Source organism: Antrostomus carolinensis, unplaced genomic scaffold, assembly GCF_000700745.2.
Source record: "Antrostomus carolinensis isolate BGI_N321 unplaced genomic scaffold, ASM70074v2 scaffold31757, whole genome shotgun sequence".
In the NCBI taxonomy this organism is placed as follows: domain Eukaryota; kingdom Metazoa; phylum Chordata; class Aves; order Caprimulgiformes; family Caprimulgidae; genus Antrostomus; species Antrostomus carolinensis.
In genome coordinates, this window is record NW_010330190.1 from 13,202 (window position 1) to 28,224 (window position 15,023).

The 15,023-nt window shown below is 37.1% G+C and overlaps 1 protein-coding gene across 1 annotated transcript in view; it reads right to left on the reverse strand.

Annotated features, from left to right (window-relative positions):
- Positions 1-316: 316 nt before the first annotated feature.
- Positions 317-15,023, reverse strand: part of PLA2R1 (phospholipase A2 receptor 1) — a 37,904-nt gene continuing 23,197 nt past the window's right edge. The window contains exons 17-29 of the mRNA XM_010172850.2: positions 13,043-13,107; positions 12,554-12,657; positions 11,059-11,201; positions 10,124-10,241; positions 9,131-9,261; positions 8,376-8,520; positions 5,359-5,597; positions 4,669-4,837; positions 3,127-3,267; positions 2,582-2,698; positions 1,952-2,128; positions 824-853; positions 317-595 (exon numbers count right to left, since the gene is read on the reverse strand). Coding sequence (XP_010171152.1) covers positions 381-595; positions 824-853; positions 1,952-2,128; positions 2,582-2,698; positions 3,127-3,267; positions 4,669-4,837; positions 5,359-5,597; positions 8,376-8,520; positions 9,131-9,261; positions 10,124-10,241; positions 11,059-11,201; positions 12,554-12,657; positions 13,043-13,107 — 1,794 coding nt within the window. The 3' untranslated portion in view covers positions 317-380. The remainder of the gene's footprint in view (positions 596-823; positions 854-1,951; positions 2,129-2,581; positions 2,699-3,126; positions 3,268-4,668; positions 4,838-5,358; positions 5,598-8,375; positions 8,521-9,130; positions 9,262-10,123; positions 10,242-11,058; positions 11,202-12,553; positions 12,658-13,042; positions 13,108-15,023) is intronic.

The window sequence follows — 15,023 nt, forward strand, 5'->3', positions numbered from 1 at the left end:
CTCATGAGCAGCTTCTGCGACATATAAAGACAAAACACAAAAGCCCAAACATTCCTGAAGAAAAAGTTGCATGAAAATGCCCGCTGCGCTGGGGCCTCAGACATGACTGCTCCACGTGAGCGGTTGGAGGTGTAGGAGTATTTTCAGTTCCTGGCTTGTCCCAAAGGAGCCAATTTCTTTGTGGTTCTGTCATGCATCCTTGCCTCATCCTGCTACACAGCAAAAGTGCTCCAAGGTAGGGAGCCTCTAAGGATTTCATACCAATGGCTGCCAGGGTTTCTCTGGATAGGGGTACTATGGGGGACTCCTGAGAAGGAAAAAACCGCTGTAGATTGTAGAGTTTCACATGGAAGACATGATCACTTGCTACTTTTAATCAATTAATTGTCGCTTCTCTCAAAATCAGTAATGAGGATGCTCTCTTCCAAAGAAGGAAAATCAGCATTGATCTGTGGCAAATAGGTGTTTCTGACCCACAGTATCCTGCGGAAGAGTTGGTTATTCTGTTTGTACAGGCACCACAGGAAAAGGGAAATGGCAGCCAGCATTACCAACGTCACCAGAACAGCCAGAGCTGCAAGCCCATGGTATGATGCTGAAAGGGAAGGACAGAGATTGTTACTAAGAAAATAAAGTTATAATTATATATAATTCTAAATATAAACATATAGATGTTTTATGGTAAACATATTATTACCCCTTACATGTCACACATTTTAAATTACAGGTTTAACAGTGAAAAATGCTACCTGACAAGATACTGGCTCAAAATATGTTCTTACTCCTTATAAAAAAGTATTAAGAAAATAAAGAAGAAACTTACATTTTTCAGAAGGTTCTGTTGTATTGATATCTGAAACAGAATCCAGAACGGTCATAAAATTACCCACAGAGCTAACAAAAGTTACTATATATGTTAATGGTAAAATTGATACTGAGAAGACAATCTACCTAAAACCATACAAGAGCAGATTGTTCTTTAACTTTACTCATGTCAATGGGATTCCAACTGGCCAAGTTAAACATGACCTAATCTGTTATCTAAAATCCCTTAAATTGGGGGAATATATTGACATTTGTGCAAGGATGAACAGCAGCATTTATCCACTTTTTAAAGTGCAAATGCATGAGTAGGTCTGTGCAGCGGTAGATTAATCTAGCTATTGAGTCCAACAGCAACTCAGGCATTTTGGTTAGGCTCTCCAAACACTTCAGCTCTCTTACAGACCCACATTCCTACTGGTGTGGTGTCTGTGCAGCTCTCCCGGGCTGCATCTGCCTGTCCTGGGGGGTCTGTGGAAGTGAGCCTGATTCTCTGCCCTAAGACAAAAGGCAGAGAGAACTGGGTTCGTTAGCCTTGAGAAAAGAAGGCTTAGGGAAGACCTTATCACCATGTTCCAGTATTTAAAGGGTGGCTACAGAGAAGATGGAGACTCCCCTTTTACAAGGAGTCACATGGAAAGGATGAGGGGTAATGGGTACAAGTTACCTCTGTGGAGGTTCCAATTGGACACAAGAGGAAAAATTTTCATAATGAGAACAATCAGCCATTGGCACAATCTCCCCAGGGAAGTGGTGGATTCCCCAAGATCGGACACTTGTAAGATCTGACTGGACAGGGTGCTGGGCCATCTTGTCTAGACTGTGCTTTTGCAAAGAAAGGTTGGACCAGATGATCCTTGAGGTCCCTTCCAACCTGGTATTCTATGATTCTCTGCACATGGCTCATTCATAGAGCAGAAAGTCTACCACAGTCAGCAGTAACGCAATGGTTGCCCAGGTTCCTCGAGAGGAGGTTATCCTGGCTGGTTGAGTCTTTTACAGGTATTTTTTCTAATACTAAGGGACAGAATTATTTAAATAAAAACTAAGATCAAGTAATCAAGTGACAAGGAACACATAAAACAATGGTTAAAGGGACACAACTGTCTTCTTTTATGGAAGAACATACCTGCATCCATTTTACATACAAATCCCTTTTTTTCTCTGCATGGAGATAATTTCCAGACTCCATCAGTGGTCCTCAGGCTGATACAGAAATTCCCTTTGAGATTATCAAATTCAGGCTCCCTGATGCCCCAGTTAGAATAATTTAAGGGAGAGCCATCAAACCAGGAGACTGTCTCATCTAAGGGCAGAAGTTATAAATCATTATAAAATACAGTGTTTTGATAATTACCTCTGCTTCAGTTGGACTTATCCTCACATAAATAAATACTGAATTGTGGAAAAGAATGTCAAGATTTTGTCTGTTTGGCCACTATATTATTTTCTTTTTTTGTTTTTTTTTTTTTAGGATTTAAAAATATCCTATGTAGTTGACACAGAAGACAGCCAATAGTGCTTCTTTAAGAAGAAAATAAAGGCATTCACATACATGCATACCTATTGACTATTCAGAATACTAGTAAGCAATGATTACAGAAAGCTTGACTGGTTTTACTACATCATAAACAGGTAATAGGCAACAAAAAAAATCTCAAAAGATAGCAGTACTTTAGACGATGGTTACACCAGCATTCAAATAAAAACCAGACTAAACAAGCTTCTTGCATGCAGTTCTCTTCCACCCAAAACTTACTGTCTGTAACAAGCAGGATGTTCAACCAAACCATTTGCACAGAATAACGAAAACTGTGCAGTTCTTCCAGAATGAAAGCATTTTCATCTTCATCTTGAATGGTCAGGAGATTTGATCCTACAGATTAAACACAGAACAAATTTTCAAACAATCCATGCCATTAAAATGTAACATTGCATTTCAAAAACTTACTATTATGAGCCTCAACTGAAAAGTTTAAAAAGTCTGGTTATGTTTCATAAGTTCTTAAATTTGCAGTTAATGTGAAAATGCTCAGGCTGATATAAAACTGTTCTTACATGATTTTAGAACAAGTTTGAAGTTAAATAAATGCATTTTTGTGTTATTCCAGAATTCAGTATTTTCACATGGCAAGGAACATTTTTTTTAAATATGCTGTCTCCAATTTCATAGTTGGCTTATGAACTCCTCTATGTTGTCCTGAACTAGAGAAATCACATGCCATGATTTCAGTCATTTCAGAGAACATATATATTTTTTATGCTATCACAATGACATTTTGTAGCTACAAAATAATCACTTACCTTGATTTTTGCAGACTTCATAGGCAGTATCAAAACTTGTGCCCTCCAGAACTGTGGAAAAGCTGTAGCAACTGTTTTTGAACTTGATCCAAGGAACATTTTTTTCTGAACATAAGCCTTTATAGGCAGTGAGTTTCTTATCTGTGATAGAAATAACAGCACAGCTTTATTGGCACAACAACATACACATTAATGTAACATTCCACACACTGTTTTGGAGTAAAGTAACGCTAATAAGCATGTTATTGCATTATGCCTTTATTTTTCAAAGTGAAAATCTACTGGTTGTATATATTTGTGTATTAGAACAGCAAAGCTGGATTTATTTCTGATCAAAAACTTTGCCAGATTGCAACAGTATTATCAGGACAATCTAACCCGTACTGATGTGCATGGGGACTTACGAGCAAACTCTGGGCTGCCCAGCATCTCCCAGAGGGATGGGGATTTCCAAGGGCTACAGAGCTTCTCTCCACTAAGCCACAAAGATAACTCCATGCCAAACACCATGGCACAGAGGAGAGTCTGCCATCAGTAAGCAGCACCTAGCCTCTCTGCTGTGCAACGTGCTGCAGCAGAGTCCCTCTGACTCAGGGCAACTCTACAAGCTCACTCTGGGATACCCAGCACCACTTTTTGGCAGTGTTGTAGATTCAGCTGTATCACTTAAGGTCCCACATGCATCCTACTTTACTATAAAACACAACTTTTAAAAATTAAGTAAAACTTAGACTATACATGATTACTTGACAAATATATGAGAAAATTAGTCAGCTTCACTACAAAAACCATGCTAGAGGAAAATTTTTGTCTTGAAGGATTTCAAAACAGTTTTCTCCTCAACAGATCCAAAAGCTGTAATAAGCTGTAGGTGAACCCCTAGTGATCAATACCACCAAATAGGAACTATTTTGAGATCTGGATGCTGCCAAAGACTCTGCAATCCTGGACTGAATGGACTTTCACACCTGAATTCTGGATTCAAACGAAGCCTAGGTAACTGACAGATCACCGCAGGAAACATAAGATATTTTAGGATACGGGAAAATACTCTTATTCGTTTTTTTTTGTTGTTGTTGTTTTTTTTTAAAAAAAAAGGCAAAATCTTTTATATGCAATCAGTGAAGATGTGACTTGAATTTTTCACTTTGCTCTAAATTATTCCCTTCCCCACAGTTAATTGCAGCAAACTGAATTTATTTGCCTTTGAGCTAGGTTACTACCAATCATCATTTTTCACAGATAATATAGTGTTCACTGAAGAGACAAAGTAAGTAATTTTCCTGTTTTTTTTTTTTCTATTATTAAAATTCTCTTTCCATTCTTCTACAGACCAGACCTGATGGCCAATATTTTAAGGGGAAAAAATGGTTTCACAAATAGGAGATACAGCAAGGAGATGCCCGAAATTGATTTCAATTTTGAGTAATAGTATCATCATTGCTTAACCTCAAACCAACTAATTTATTTTCATATGCTCCCACTGTCAATACACACATTTGCAGCTGCAAAGATTTAATATAAAACTTAATCCTGACTTACTGTGTGGCACATGGCAAACTGCTCCTTGCAGAAGTTGTTCGCAGTTAGCGCTCTTCCAGTGGCCTGAAGTATCAATGTAAACACAGCCGCCAAATGCCTGGGACTCATTGTCTTCCCAGAAGGTAAACAAAGACCTAGTCCCATCTGACCATTCAAAGTTAAGCCCGTTCTGCCAAAAAAATTTCAGATTATTGTTTTGCTATGCTTTAGCATCATACAAATTCATCTTTTTCTGGTGGCATCCTCACCAGATGTTACAGAATGTCTCTTACGTCTGCAAAGTCTGGGTAGACCCAGAAGGATCTACAAAAGGAAGATCCAAGGATCCCCACAGTTTACTTCTGGGAAACCACAAACTACATCTAACCTACTGTTTTCATCAAGTGGTTATTTGGGCTATTGAGCAACTAAAAATAAATCAACATAATTTCAATGTTAACACTACAAGAGATTTTTTTCTGTTTTAAAACATTTTCTATGGCTTTTACTTTAAAATAGTCATTGCACCAAATTAGCTCTCATTAGATTTATACATTATACTGCAAAAAAATAGTTAGGGCTCAAGCTTTCCAGGGTTTAATTTCCAGATGCAAACTTCCTGTGACTTCAAATGAGAGACAGCTCATTAGCCATTTACTGGAAAAACTCCTTTGCAGCATCATATTCATAGCCAGGGAATCCACTACGTACATCTGAAGTGAACAGCCCAATCCAGTGGTTGTACCCCAGTCGATTCACAATGACCGTGAGGAAAGCTTGGTGATACTGGTCTGTGATGCTGACCAACTCTGCGCCATTCGCCATGCAAGTTTTTAAAGCTGAGGACCATGTAAAATTCCCACGTATTAGTTTATATGTTTTGTTTCCATACTCTAAAGTTTCTGGCACAGGGTCCATTTCAGATGCATTGATGACATGACTGGATGTGTCTGTTATAAACAGAAGGAAATTTATTTTTTTTTTTTTTAACAGCTTGAACATGGAAGAACAGCTCATATAAATCAGAACTATCCTTAAAAACAAATCTAAAAATTGCAAACTCTTTGGTTTCAGGAAGGCACTGAAAACTGTAAAAGAAAAAGATGATGAGTATTCCACCACAGCACAAAACTCATCACAGGAGTGAAAAAGTTTAACGTATAACAAAAACAAACAAACAAAACAACAAACTTGGATAGGGTTAATTACATTGATTGGATATTTGAAGGTCAGTTACAAATCACCTAGCATCTGGGCATATCTCAAATATCCAAGAGCAGTGGGCTGCAGAGTGTTCTTATCCCAGATATGTTGCATGTAATTTAGATTACCTCTTTTTTGACCCATTATTTTTAATAACCAAGATCAGTTTACAACACAAAATCTGACCTCACAAATAACTGCACTGGCACAACTCATGGGATGACAAACTGGCTCACAGTGGAAGTAAGAGCTTGGGAGCTTCTTGAGCTCATCTTTACTACCCATGAGCCAACACAGGGAAGATCACAGAACAGGCACTTAAAGAGAAAGTCTCTGTGCATGGAGACTTAAATCTCTTTTTGATGATAAACTAATGCAGCAACGTCCAAAAAATATGAAAGGAAGAAGCAGACTTTTTAAATTTAAGAAATAAAGAGAGAGTCTCACATGAGAAAAAAATCAGTTCAGAGAGACCATCTCTACCCCAGGCCAGTCTGTGATGCTGCCATGCTCGCTCTTCTACTGGAGGCAAATGCCTTCGCTAATGTGTATGAATGCCCACTTGAACAAGATTATTAAAATACAGCAATGCCTCAGTTTTAATCCTGTTTGTCAGTTTGGATTAATTACTTCTGTCTGTAAAACTCTGTGATTACAAAATGAAGTGGTTGATTTGCTATGAGGTGGAGTGTTTTTAGACTTGGTTCCCTTTATGACTAAGAGAGGAGGAGTGTTAACAAGCATCTTAAAACAGTAAATTTATTTTTTGTCATCCACAAATCATTTAAAATTAGAAATTTCTAAACAAGAGAAAGTTCTGCTCTTGAGCTAACTGAAGCACTGCATTTTGTTTCAGTACCTTCCCACTGCTTAGAAAAAGAAAAGGCAGGAAACGCAGTAAAACGCTGACACAACCCTAACTTGAGCATTAGTAAGAGATCACAGCCCAGTTCAGATCTTCTGTTGGTTTATTTCATTTTAGTCTCCTACAGAAAAAAAGTCAAAAGAGGGGAGATGAGATGTGGACAGGATGGCAGAAGCAAAGCACCAGCTAATCATTCCAGGAGTTGACACATTTGTTTGGACACTTGAGAAAATTCAGCAGTTCACTACCACCAGCAAGAGTCTGTCTCACTTCTCCCCTCCTCTTGCTTCTCTGCTCTTCCAGCTGCATATTCCCACACACAGATCTGGTGTTTGTCTGACCTGCACTGAGCTGATGCAGCCTGGAAAAGCTGCATGAAATTAAATCAATTCAGAGGGGGGTGGAAAAAAAAAAGGGGCGGGGGGGGGGGGGAAGAGATGGAAAAATTTTCTGCTGAATTAGCAAGCTGAACTGCCTGATGGTTTGGGAGAGTGCCACAGGCCACTCTCACATTCATCCAGTCAGGAAATGTGGGGAGGGTCCTGAGCACCCACTTGCAACCCAGTCGCCCCCAGGCACCCAGCAGTCTTGCCGCTCTAAGGCAACAGTTTTCCTTCCTGCCCTTTAATGCCTTTTCCATCTGCCTGAAGCAGCAGCAAGGGGTTAAAATACAAAAGTTTGGGAGGAAAAGGCATTTATTTTTTTCTACATTGCATACACGATTACTCCAGCACTCCCCATAACCGTAGTTCATAATAAATGATGTCAAGCACAGCTATGGTTTGCTAAAGCCACATGTGAGCACTACCCAAAGCCTCTATTTGTTTATTCTACTTCTTCACTCCCTCCCCTCTTGGCAGCCAGCAGGAGAGCACCGCCTCTTTAGACCCAGGGCTTAATGTAATGTTGAGCCATATAAAACCACCCCTTACAGTAAGTACAGCACCCAAGGACACCCCTTACAGACTTGGATTACAGCCCTCCCTTTGCTCTTGGGTTAATAATTTGCTACTGGTCTATTTTGGTAACATATTCTGGCAGCTTCCCACTGCCCAAGCAAAAAAGCCAGCAGCTCCTGTCCAAGAGGCAACGCCGGAATGTGGCTTGAGGAACACAAACAATATGTTCCCCTCAAAAGCTCTGTACTTCTGGCAGGCAAATATTACGGTAACAAAAAGAGAAGCATGAAAAGAAAAGTCAAACTCTATTTGATCAGCCAATCGGCCTTCACTGCTCACAGAAATACATTTTGTAGAGTCTATTCTGATCTAATATTGCAAGTCCCACCCCCAGAAAAAGAAAAAAAGTATCATACTTTCATCAAAATTACCCCCAGTTTTGCCTTTTGTAATTTTGTGCTGTTACTCTGATTGCCATAACAGAAAACATTAAATTTCATCTCTATCTACGACATGCAACAGAAAGCTCAAAGTTAGGAAGAAAATTTAATAACAAAACTTTTTTTTACATCACAGCTATTGACTTATTAAATAGTGTAGAGTTAGTCTGTCTAAGTATTAGAGTAGACTTGTCCTAGAAATCTTTTATGTTCCTGGTTTTATAGACACCTATAATAAGCTGCTTCTAGATGAAAATAAAGTAAAATGAATCCAATATACGTAAGAAAAGAGAAAAGAAGCAGAGCAAAACAAAACCTTACCCCGAGTCTTTTGGCAGACAAACCCATAATTTTTCTCACAGTTTTCCAAGTACCATTTTCCCGTAAAATAAAAATTAGGGTTATTTGATACCAATGTACACAGTGGAAGTTGTTCTTGAATGTTTGCACTGTTATAACGCTGTCTCTGCAATCAACACAGAACCTTATATTAATTTTAAAAGACACTGTGTACAAACAATGCATAATTATTACATTAAATTTAGAAAAATAATTAGCTGAAAGTCATTAGTGTAAATATGTAGATACAACAATGAACACTCCCATAAACACAATTCAAAGCGATAACCTCATAATAAAAAGTCACAAGCTTTCACTGAACAAACTAAAATGTCAAGCTCAATATGGACTAATGTAGTGTAAAAAAATATGGACTAATGTAATGTAAAACAATATATTAAAATATTAACTTTATAATCTTATTGCTAAACTTTGCTCAGCATATGATACTAACCATATAATTCAAACTTAAAAGCAATTGCAAGAGAATGCAACTGCTTACAGACAACCATCAATAACAAGGTTGATAGCCACAAATTATGTGAATAACTCTCACAATGGTGCCTTTTCTGCTACCTGTAGTAATGCCCATAAATCTGTGCCCACAGTTGTTTGAAGCGGCAAAAATTAAGAGAAGACTAAGTTGCTGTAGCAAGTTAGGCCTTGCTTTGTGGCAGTCATGTTTTTTATGGATAAAACAGCTTCTCACTGTCCTTAAATCCCCCAGAAATACTCACGTCCACTACTTCAACTGGAGACCAGTTGGAATACATCGGAAGATTTTCATTCACCCACTTTTCATAATCATCACTCTGGAAACCTATCCAAACACTAGTTTTCTGTCCAAATAGATTCATTGTTATGAAAGCTGGAAAATGAAACAGAAGTAAAATATAATTAATTGGTCCCTTCCAACACACTAAGGCAAGGAAAAATTTAATTACTAATCAATGACATTACATAGTTAGCACAAAGTAAGAACATAAACAGCATTTCAGTGTCATCTAACTATAAATTCAGTTAAATTGATTAAGTTCAGTTGGGTTAGGATCTAGTCCATTAACTAGTAAGTCTTCCAGAAATGGTCACAGCAGCTTGAACAACTTATTAGTTCAGGGCACCATCCCACTGAAAAAGCTTTTCTCAGTTTTAGTTGAAAATAAGATTTCTCAACTAAAGATAACCAGTGAGATTCCTCCCACCTCCAAATATGTGGTTTTACAAATGTGTGAAATTAAACCACAGATTTTTATGACTAGGGATTATAAATATTTTCAAATGTGCTGGCATTTATTTCTCTGACAGTTCCAGCCTAGTGCTATGCTTATGTGCTACACTCTACATCAGATTTTAAGTACTATTAAAGGATAAAAATGATATTGCTTTTATAACAGTGTGAAGTTGCATTCGTAAGACAGAAACTTTACATAGCAAATTTTTAAATGGGTATCCCATTATTTTTATTTTTTTTATTTCTAATGCATAGTAGTAAGCACAAAAGAAATTATAATTACTCCTCAAAATGCAAGTGTTGTATCACTCAGTGGATATTCAAATCTTTATGTTTTGGAAAATTGGGATAGATAAACACCAATTTGTTTAAAGCAGTGAAACCATGAGTAAGATCTAAGCTATCTTTTTTCCTAAATCTGTATCCAAGATGAAACTTTACTATAGCATCCTAATAAAGATTAAATTTTATTTATTTGACAGTATTTTCAGTACTCTACCTTGTTCCAGCTCATCTTCGAGGGAAGCAAGTGACCCATCATAATTACTGCAGACCTCTTGGGCAGAGTACCAGCTTCTCAGATGCTCTGGATCCTTTGGAATTTGTATCAAAAAGCACTGTTTCAGAAACAGAAAAAAACCCTTGTTTTGTTTTTTCTCCAGTTTAAAAATTATTTATCAATCACTAAGAGTGATCACTAAAATACTTCACATGCTGTTACTGAATATTAAATATTTCATTAGTTTCTGTCCTGCAATGGACCTCTCCAACAAGCTTGGTATCAGTTTTCAGCTGCGATCAGGCTTGGATTCAAATCAGTTGTTAAAAGGCAAACACAATCTGGGTTAAATTTATCCTTATAGTCACTGCAGTTCAGCCCTGGGATAAATCTGGCCACCTCAATGCATGTTGCTACTAAGGAAGGTATGTATTTAAGGGAAGCCTGATGAAATAATTGCCTTTCAACCTTCAATTGCAAACAGGCTTTGGTTGATAATTATCTTTGATGAACCCTATTTGAAACAGCATCTTTCAGAGGATGGCAGCAGTTAGGGATACATTTAGTACAACAAGGGGTCAGATCTTTTTTGAGACCATGAAAGACTCTTGGAATTGTCATAAGTGGAAAAGAGAGGATGGAGCAGGCTTTTTACAGCAAATACACAAATACACTTAGGTAGCTTTTGCATATATAAGTATTCATTTCCTTGAACTAAAATAAAATTTTGACACCTTATTAAGACAACTTCTGTGTGCAAAGCTACTTAATAGCTATAAACCATTGTACCACTGTGTTAGTAGTTATAAACCTAAGAGCCCTGCCTTCAAAAGGAAGAAAATATTCCAAAATTGAATAATCCTTAAGAAGTCAAACTTCTGTCCTAAATATGGAAAACATTTTGCATAAACAAACAGCAGAAAAAAATGTTTTACTTTGAATCCAAAGTGCAACCAGCCTTTAGGACATATGCCTTGTTGGTTCTGATCTTTTGGAATCTCTTTCTCTATTTTCCATGCAAATTTACGCTTGCAAATACAGGGAAGAGAGACAGTACAGTTTTCATCACCCCAGAGTCCTGTGTAAAAAGAAAAAATCACAGTTCAATATTGGCTTGAGGACTGGAAAGGGTTTTTTTCTTAGCTAGCTTAGATATCGTTAAGAAGGGTATCTGATAGTAGTTGAGTAAGACGAGATTCTACATCAAATACATTTGGACATATTGCATTACAGTGGATTTAATGGTCCATGGGGCTCGTATTTTTATTCCCAGTTTGATTTTATTAAGTTAAACTAATTCCTCTACACTGAGTCACATAACATATGCCTATATCATCATGTATTTAAAAAAAATATTAGTATGCAAAAAAAAAAAGAGGAAAGGTATAGAAATGATGCCTTCCTGATAAAATATTTTGACTTCCTTACATTGAAAATTTTTGGCAAGATCCAGGTACCGACATAAAACAGTGACCTGCTTAAGAGGAAAATACATTTTTCAGTGCTCTCAGCAAGTGGCTGACCAACTACCATCTGCAGGCCAGCTGAGGGGGCAGGGTGGGCGTCTCTTCCTTTTATCTGGTACTAACTACAGTAACACCAAATTCAGGCATTTGAAAGTCATGAATCAAAACCCTAAGGTTATGTATGGAAAAAAATAAAGTTTTACATTTTTTCAGTTTTGGCTCTCAAGGCTGGAATGACAAGTACACAACTGGATTAATTTTTTTCAGCCCTTCTTACAAATACAAAGCTGGATATTTTTGCTTTCCATGGAACCTGACATGTTTACTTTATCACATGACTTGCAGATCTTCAGAAAACAGATTGTGAGATGATAGAAATCACTGGAACCAGCAGCAATGTAATTTTTTTTATTACTGTAGCAAAAGAGAGATACATGATGATTCAAAGGCTAGCACTGAAACCATGGTACCCAAAAATCCCTCAGCAGATTGGCTATGGGATCAAAAATAAGCTAGAACCTGAGTATTTAAAGTTGTGTGCTGATAGAAAAATAGTTTATAAAAGCAGGAAAAATTATTGCTTGTCCATCCGGCTCATTTGGTTATGAGAAAACTGTCTGTGAAAAACAGCAATGCGTTAAGATTTTTGCTGTGACACATAACAGATTCGCAAGTAAAACTAAAGATTCAGTATCACTGGAATGTTCATATTTTGACATTAGAGTACTGGAACTTTAATATACTTTTAAATCCTATAAGCTAGTCTCTGAGCATATTAATAATATTTCACTATTCTTAATCATAAAAGCATTATGCAAATTATAACCAGGTAACAGACTATGTAATACAGGACCATGTAATATGGATTACATTTTTTGAAAGCAATTAAAAAAAAACATAACTGCTTTGGCCAGCAAGAGAATCATGTCACAACTCCTGCAACAAAAGGAAATATAAAATAAACCTGTTTGTGATGAAATGAAGCCACATCTTTTCCCTGGTTTCTGTGGATCTCTTTCCATCCCTTCATTCCAGTTATGGTATGTTACTGGTGATTCATCTCTCCAGCTGCACAGAAATGTTAAGAGCATAGTTACACTTTTTCTTATCCCTACCTAAAAATACAGTCTCCATTAAAAGCATTTGTAAGGAGATACAAGGTAGAAAGTGTCCCTTTATTAATTAAGCGTTAAAAAAAAACAGACAACCATCAATAACAAGGTTGATATTCATGTCTTTGGCTTATATTTTTACAGCCCTTTCAGAAGAAATACTGTAACATGGAGATAAATTAAGGTTAATGTATTCTGAATGATATTTCATGAGAATTGAAGTTGTCTCTTGAATATCCCACTCAGTCATCAAACCGTTTTAGTCCATCAGACCGAACGGCAGCCTGTAAATGGGGCTTGCCAAGTACAAGGCACAGCAGCTGAAGTGTAGGCACTCTTACCGAAATTCATCACTGAAGTCTTCTGCGTGCAATCCAATCCACCAGCGAACATCACTATTTGAGAGCTATAAAAAAATGTTTTGCCATATGTTTAGCTGTTGTTGTCCTCTTATCAAAGCATTAACAAACCCCTGAAGTCAGACCCTGTATTCAGACAAATAGCATCTCCATTAGGTTCCAATGGGAAGAACAGCTGCTAAATCCTGTCCATGTTAATTTCTGTCACTTCAGTAAGGTTATTCACCTAAGCAGGGCATGATTTAGCCACCCCTAGTTTCCACTGCATTGCTGATGTAGCTTCTGTAAACTAGGAATTTACAATTTTAGGAATTTACAGCCTATCTGGCTTGAAAAGGACTGTAGTCTTAGTCCAGAATTTGTTTTCCCACAACTCCTAAAAGTAGACAATAACAAATATTTCCTTTTAGCATCAATATACCACTGGTCCTTAACATTTCCCAAATGTTTTCTACAAACATTTACTAATTTTGTATAGCTCATACAAGAGATTCCTAGAGATGCTTTCTACATTTATTGCTGTCATGAAAGGCTCTGGACCTCCACTCCTAAAAGGCAATGTATTATGGAAAAGTCACAGAAATAATGTAATCCAAACAGCCACATACTACTGCTGTGCTGACTTGACTCTGCCTTAAACTACAAACTGACTTCACTTCCAGGGTTAGCCACTCAATAGTCACAGTTTTGGGGTCTTTGGGAAAGAGCCAACAATAGCAAAAAAGTTCTCAATGTGCAGGGCACTGGTAAAGCCACCCTGTCTCTGAGAAGCATTTATTTTTCTCCAAAAATAACTGAAGTGCAGTCTGTGTTGTGGCAGCCACGCTGCCCTTAGAGTTATAGCTAGGATTTCACCAGCTTACAGCTTATACAGAAATATTAAATGAAAAAAGCAGGCATTTCTGACAAAGAGGAGACTCAGGAATGCTGCCTGATTTGGTATTGCCTGGCCCTTGAGTTTAGTTTTCTAATCACTGCAGTCAGCCTACATATCACAGTTTTTAAAGAAATAGTGAAAAATGTGATTTCAAATTCCATTATAAGAAATTTTGACTAAGTTTTCTAATGACACATGCAAAGTCAATTCAGGCTGCTGAGTATTATTTTAGTGATTGCCACCTCCTGCTTCCACAGGAAACTGGTTACAATCACTTAAGGACACACCTGGCTATACTGGGAAAGCTTAGCCAACAGCAGCAGGCTTTAAAACAGCTGTGTATGTTATAGCTGTGTATGTTTTATCCTGAGACAAAACTTCAAGGAAGTTAAACTGATTTCCAATGCCAAGGGAGTAAACTTGGCTTTTTCATTGGAGAATGTTCATGAACTGCCATAATACCCACTAATTTTAATGATAAATCCACAAGATCTTGTGTAAGTAAACATGACTTTAAAGAAGCATTCTGATTAGCCATTTTAAGTGATCTTAAATTGGAAAAATACATCTTATTTTAAAGTTATATTTTTAAACTCATAAACATTCAGCTTAAGGTAAGGCAGTAATTATATCACACCACAATCTCTGGTAGATGTGGTAGCCTAGCCAGTTACGTTGCTCTTTCATTACAAGATATTTCTGACATGAACTCTTGGTCTAAATCCAGTTCATCATGTTTTGATACAAAATTACTTAAATAGCAGATAAAAATGATGCATAATTCCTTGGAATCTTACAACCTCCATCTTAATACAACACAATTCTAGTCATGCTTCCTATTACAAGTTTAAAGCAGAGAAGGCTGTACATAGTACAACCAAAACTCAGTGTGGGTCAAGAGCTTTTCTGTCCAGCACTAGTTGTTCTTTTAAAGATTACACTATGATATTATTTCTATTTTTTTATAAAATTTTCCTTATTTTGCTTTTACTGAGAACACCGAAAATAAAACAGACTTTGTTTCCTGGGAATTCATCTGCTTCTGCAGCTATTTCTCACTTTCAAATCTGTTTATTACATCAGAGC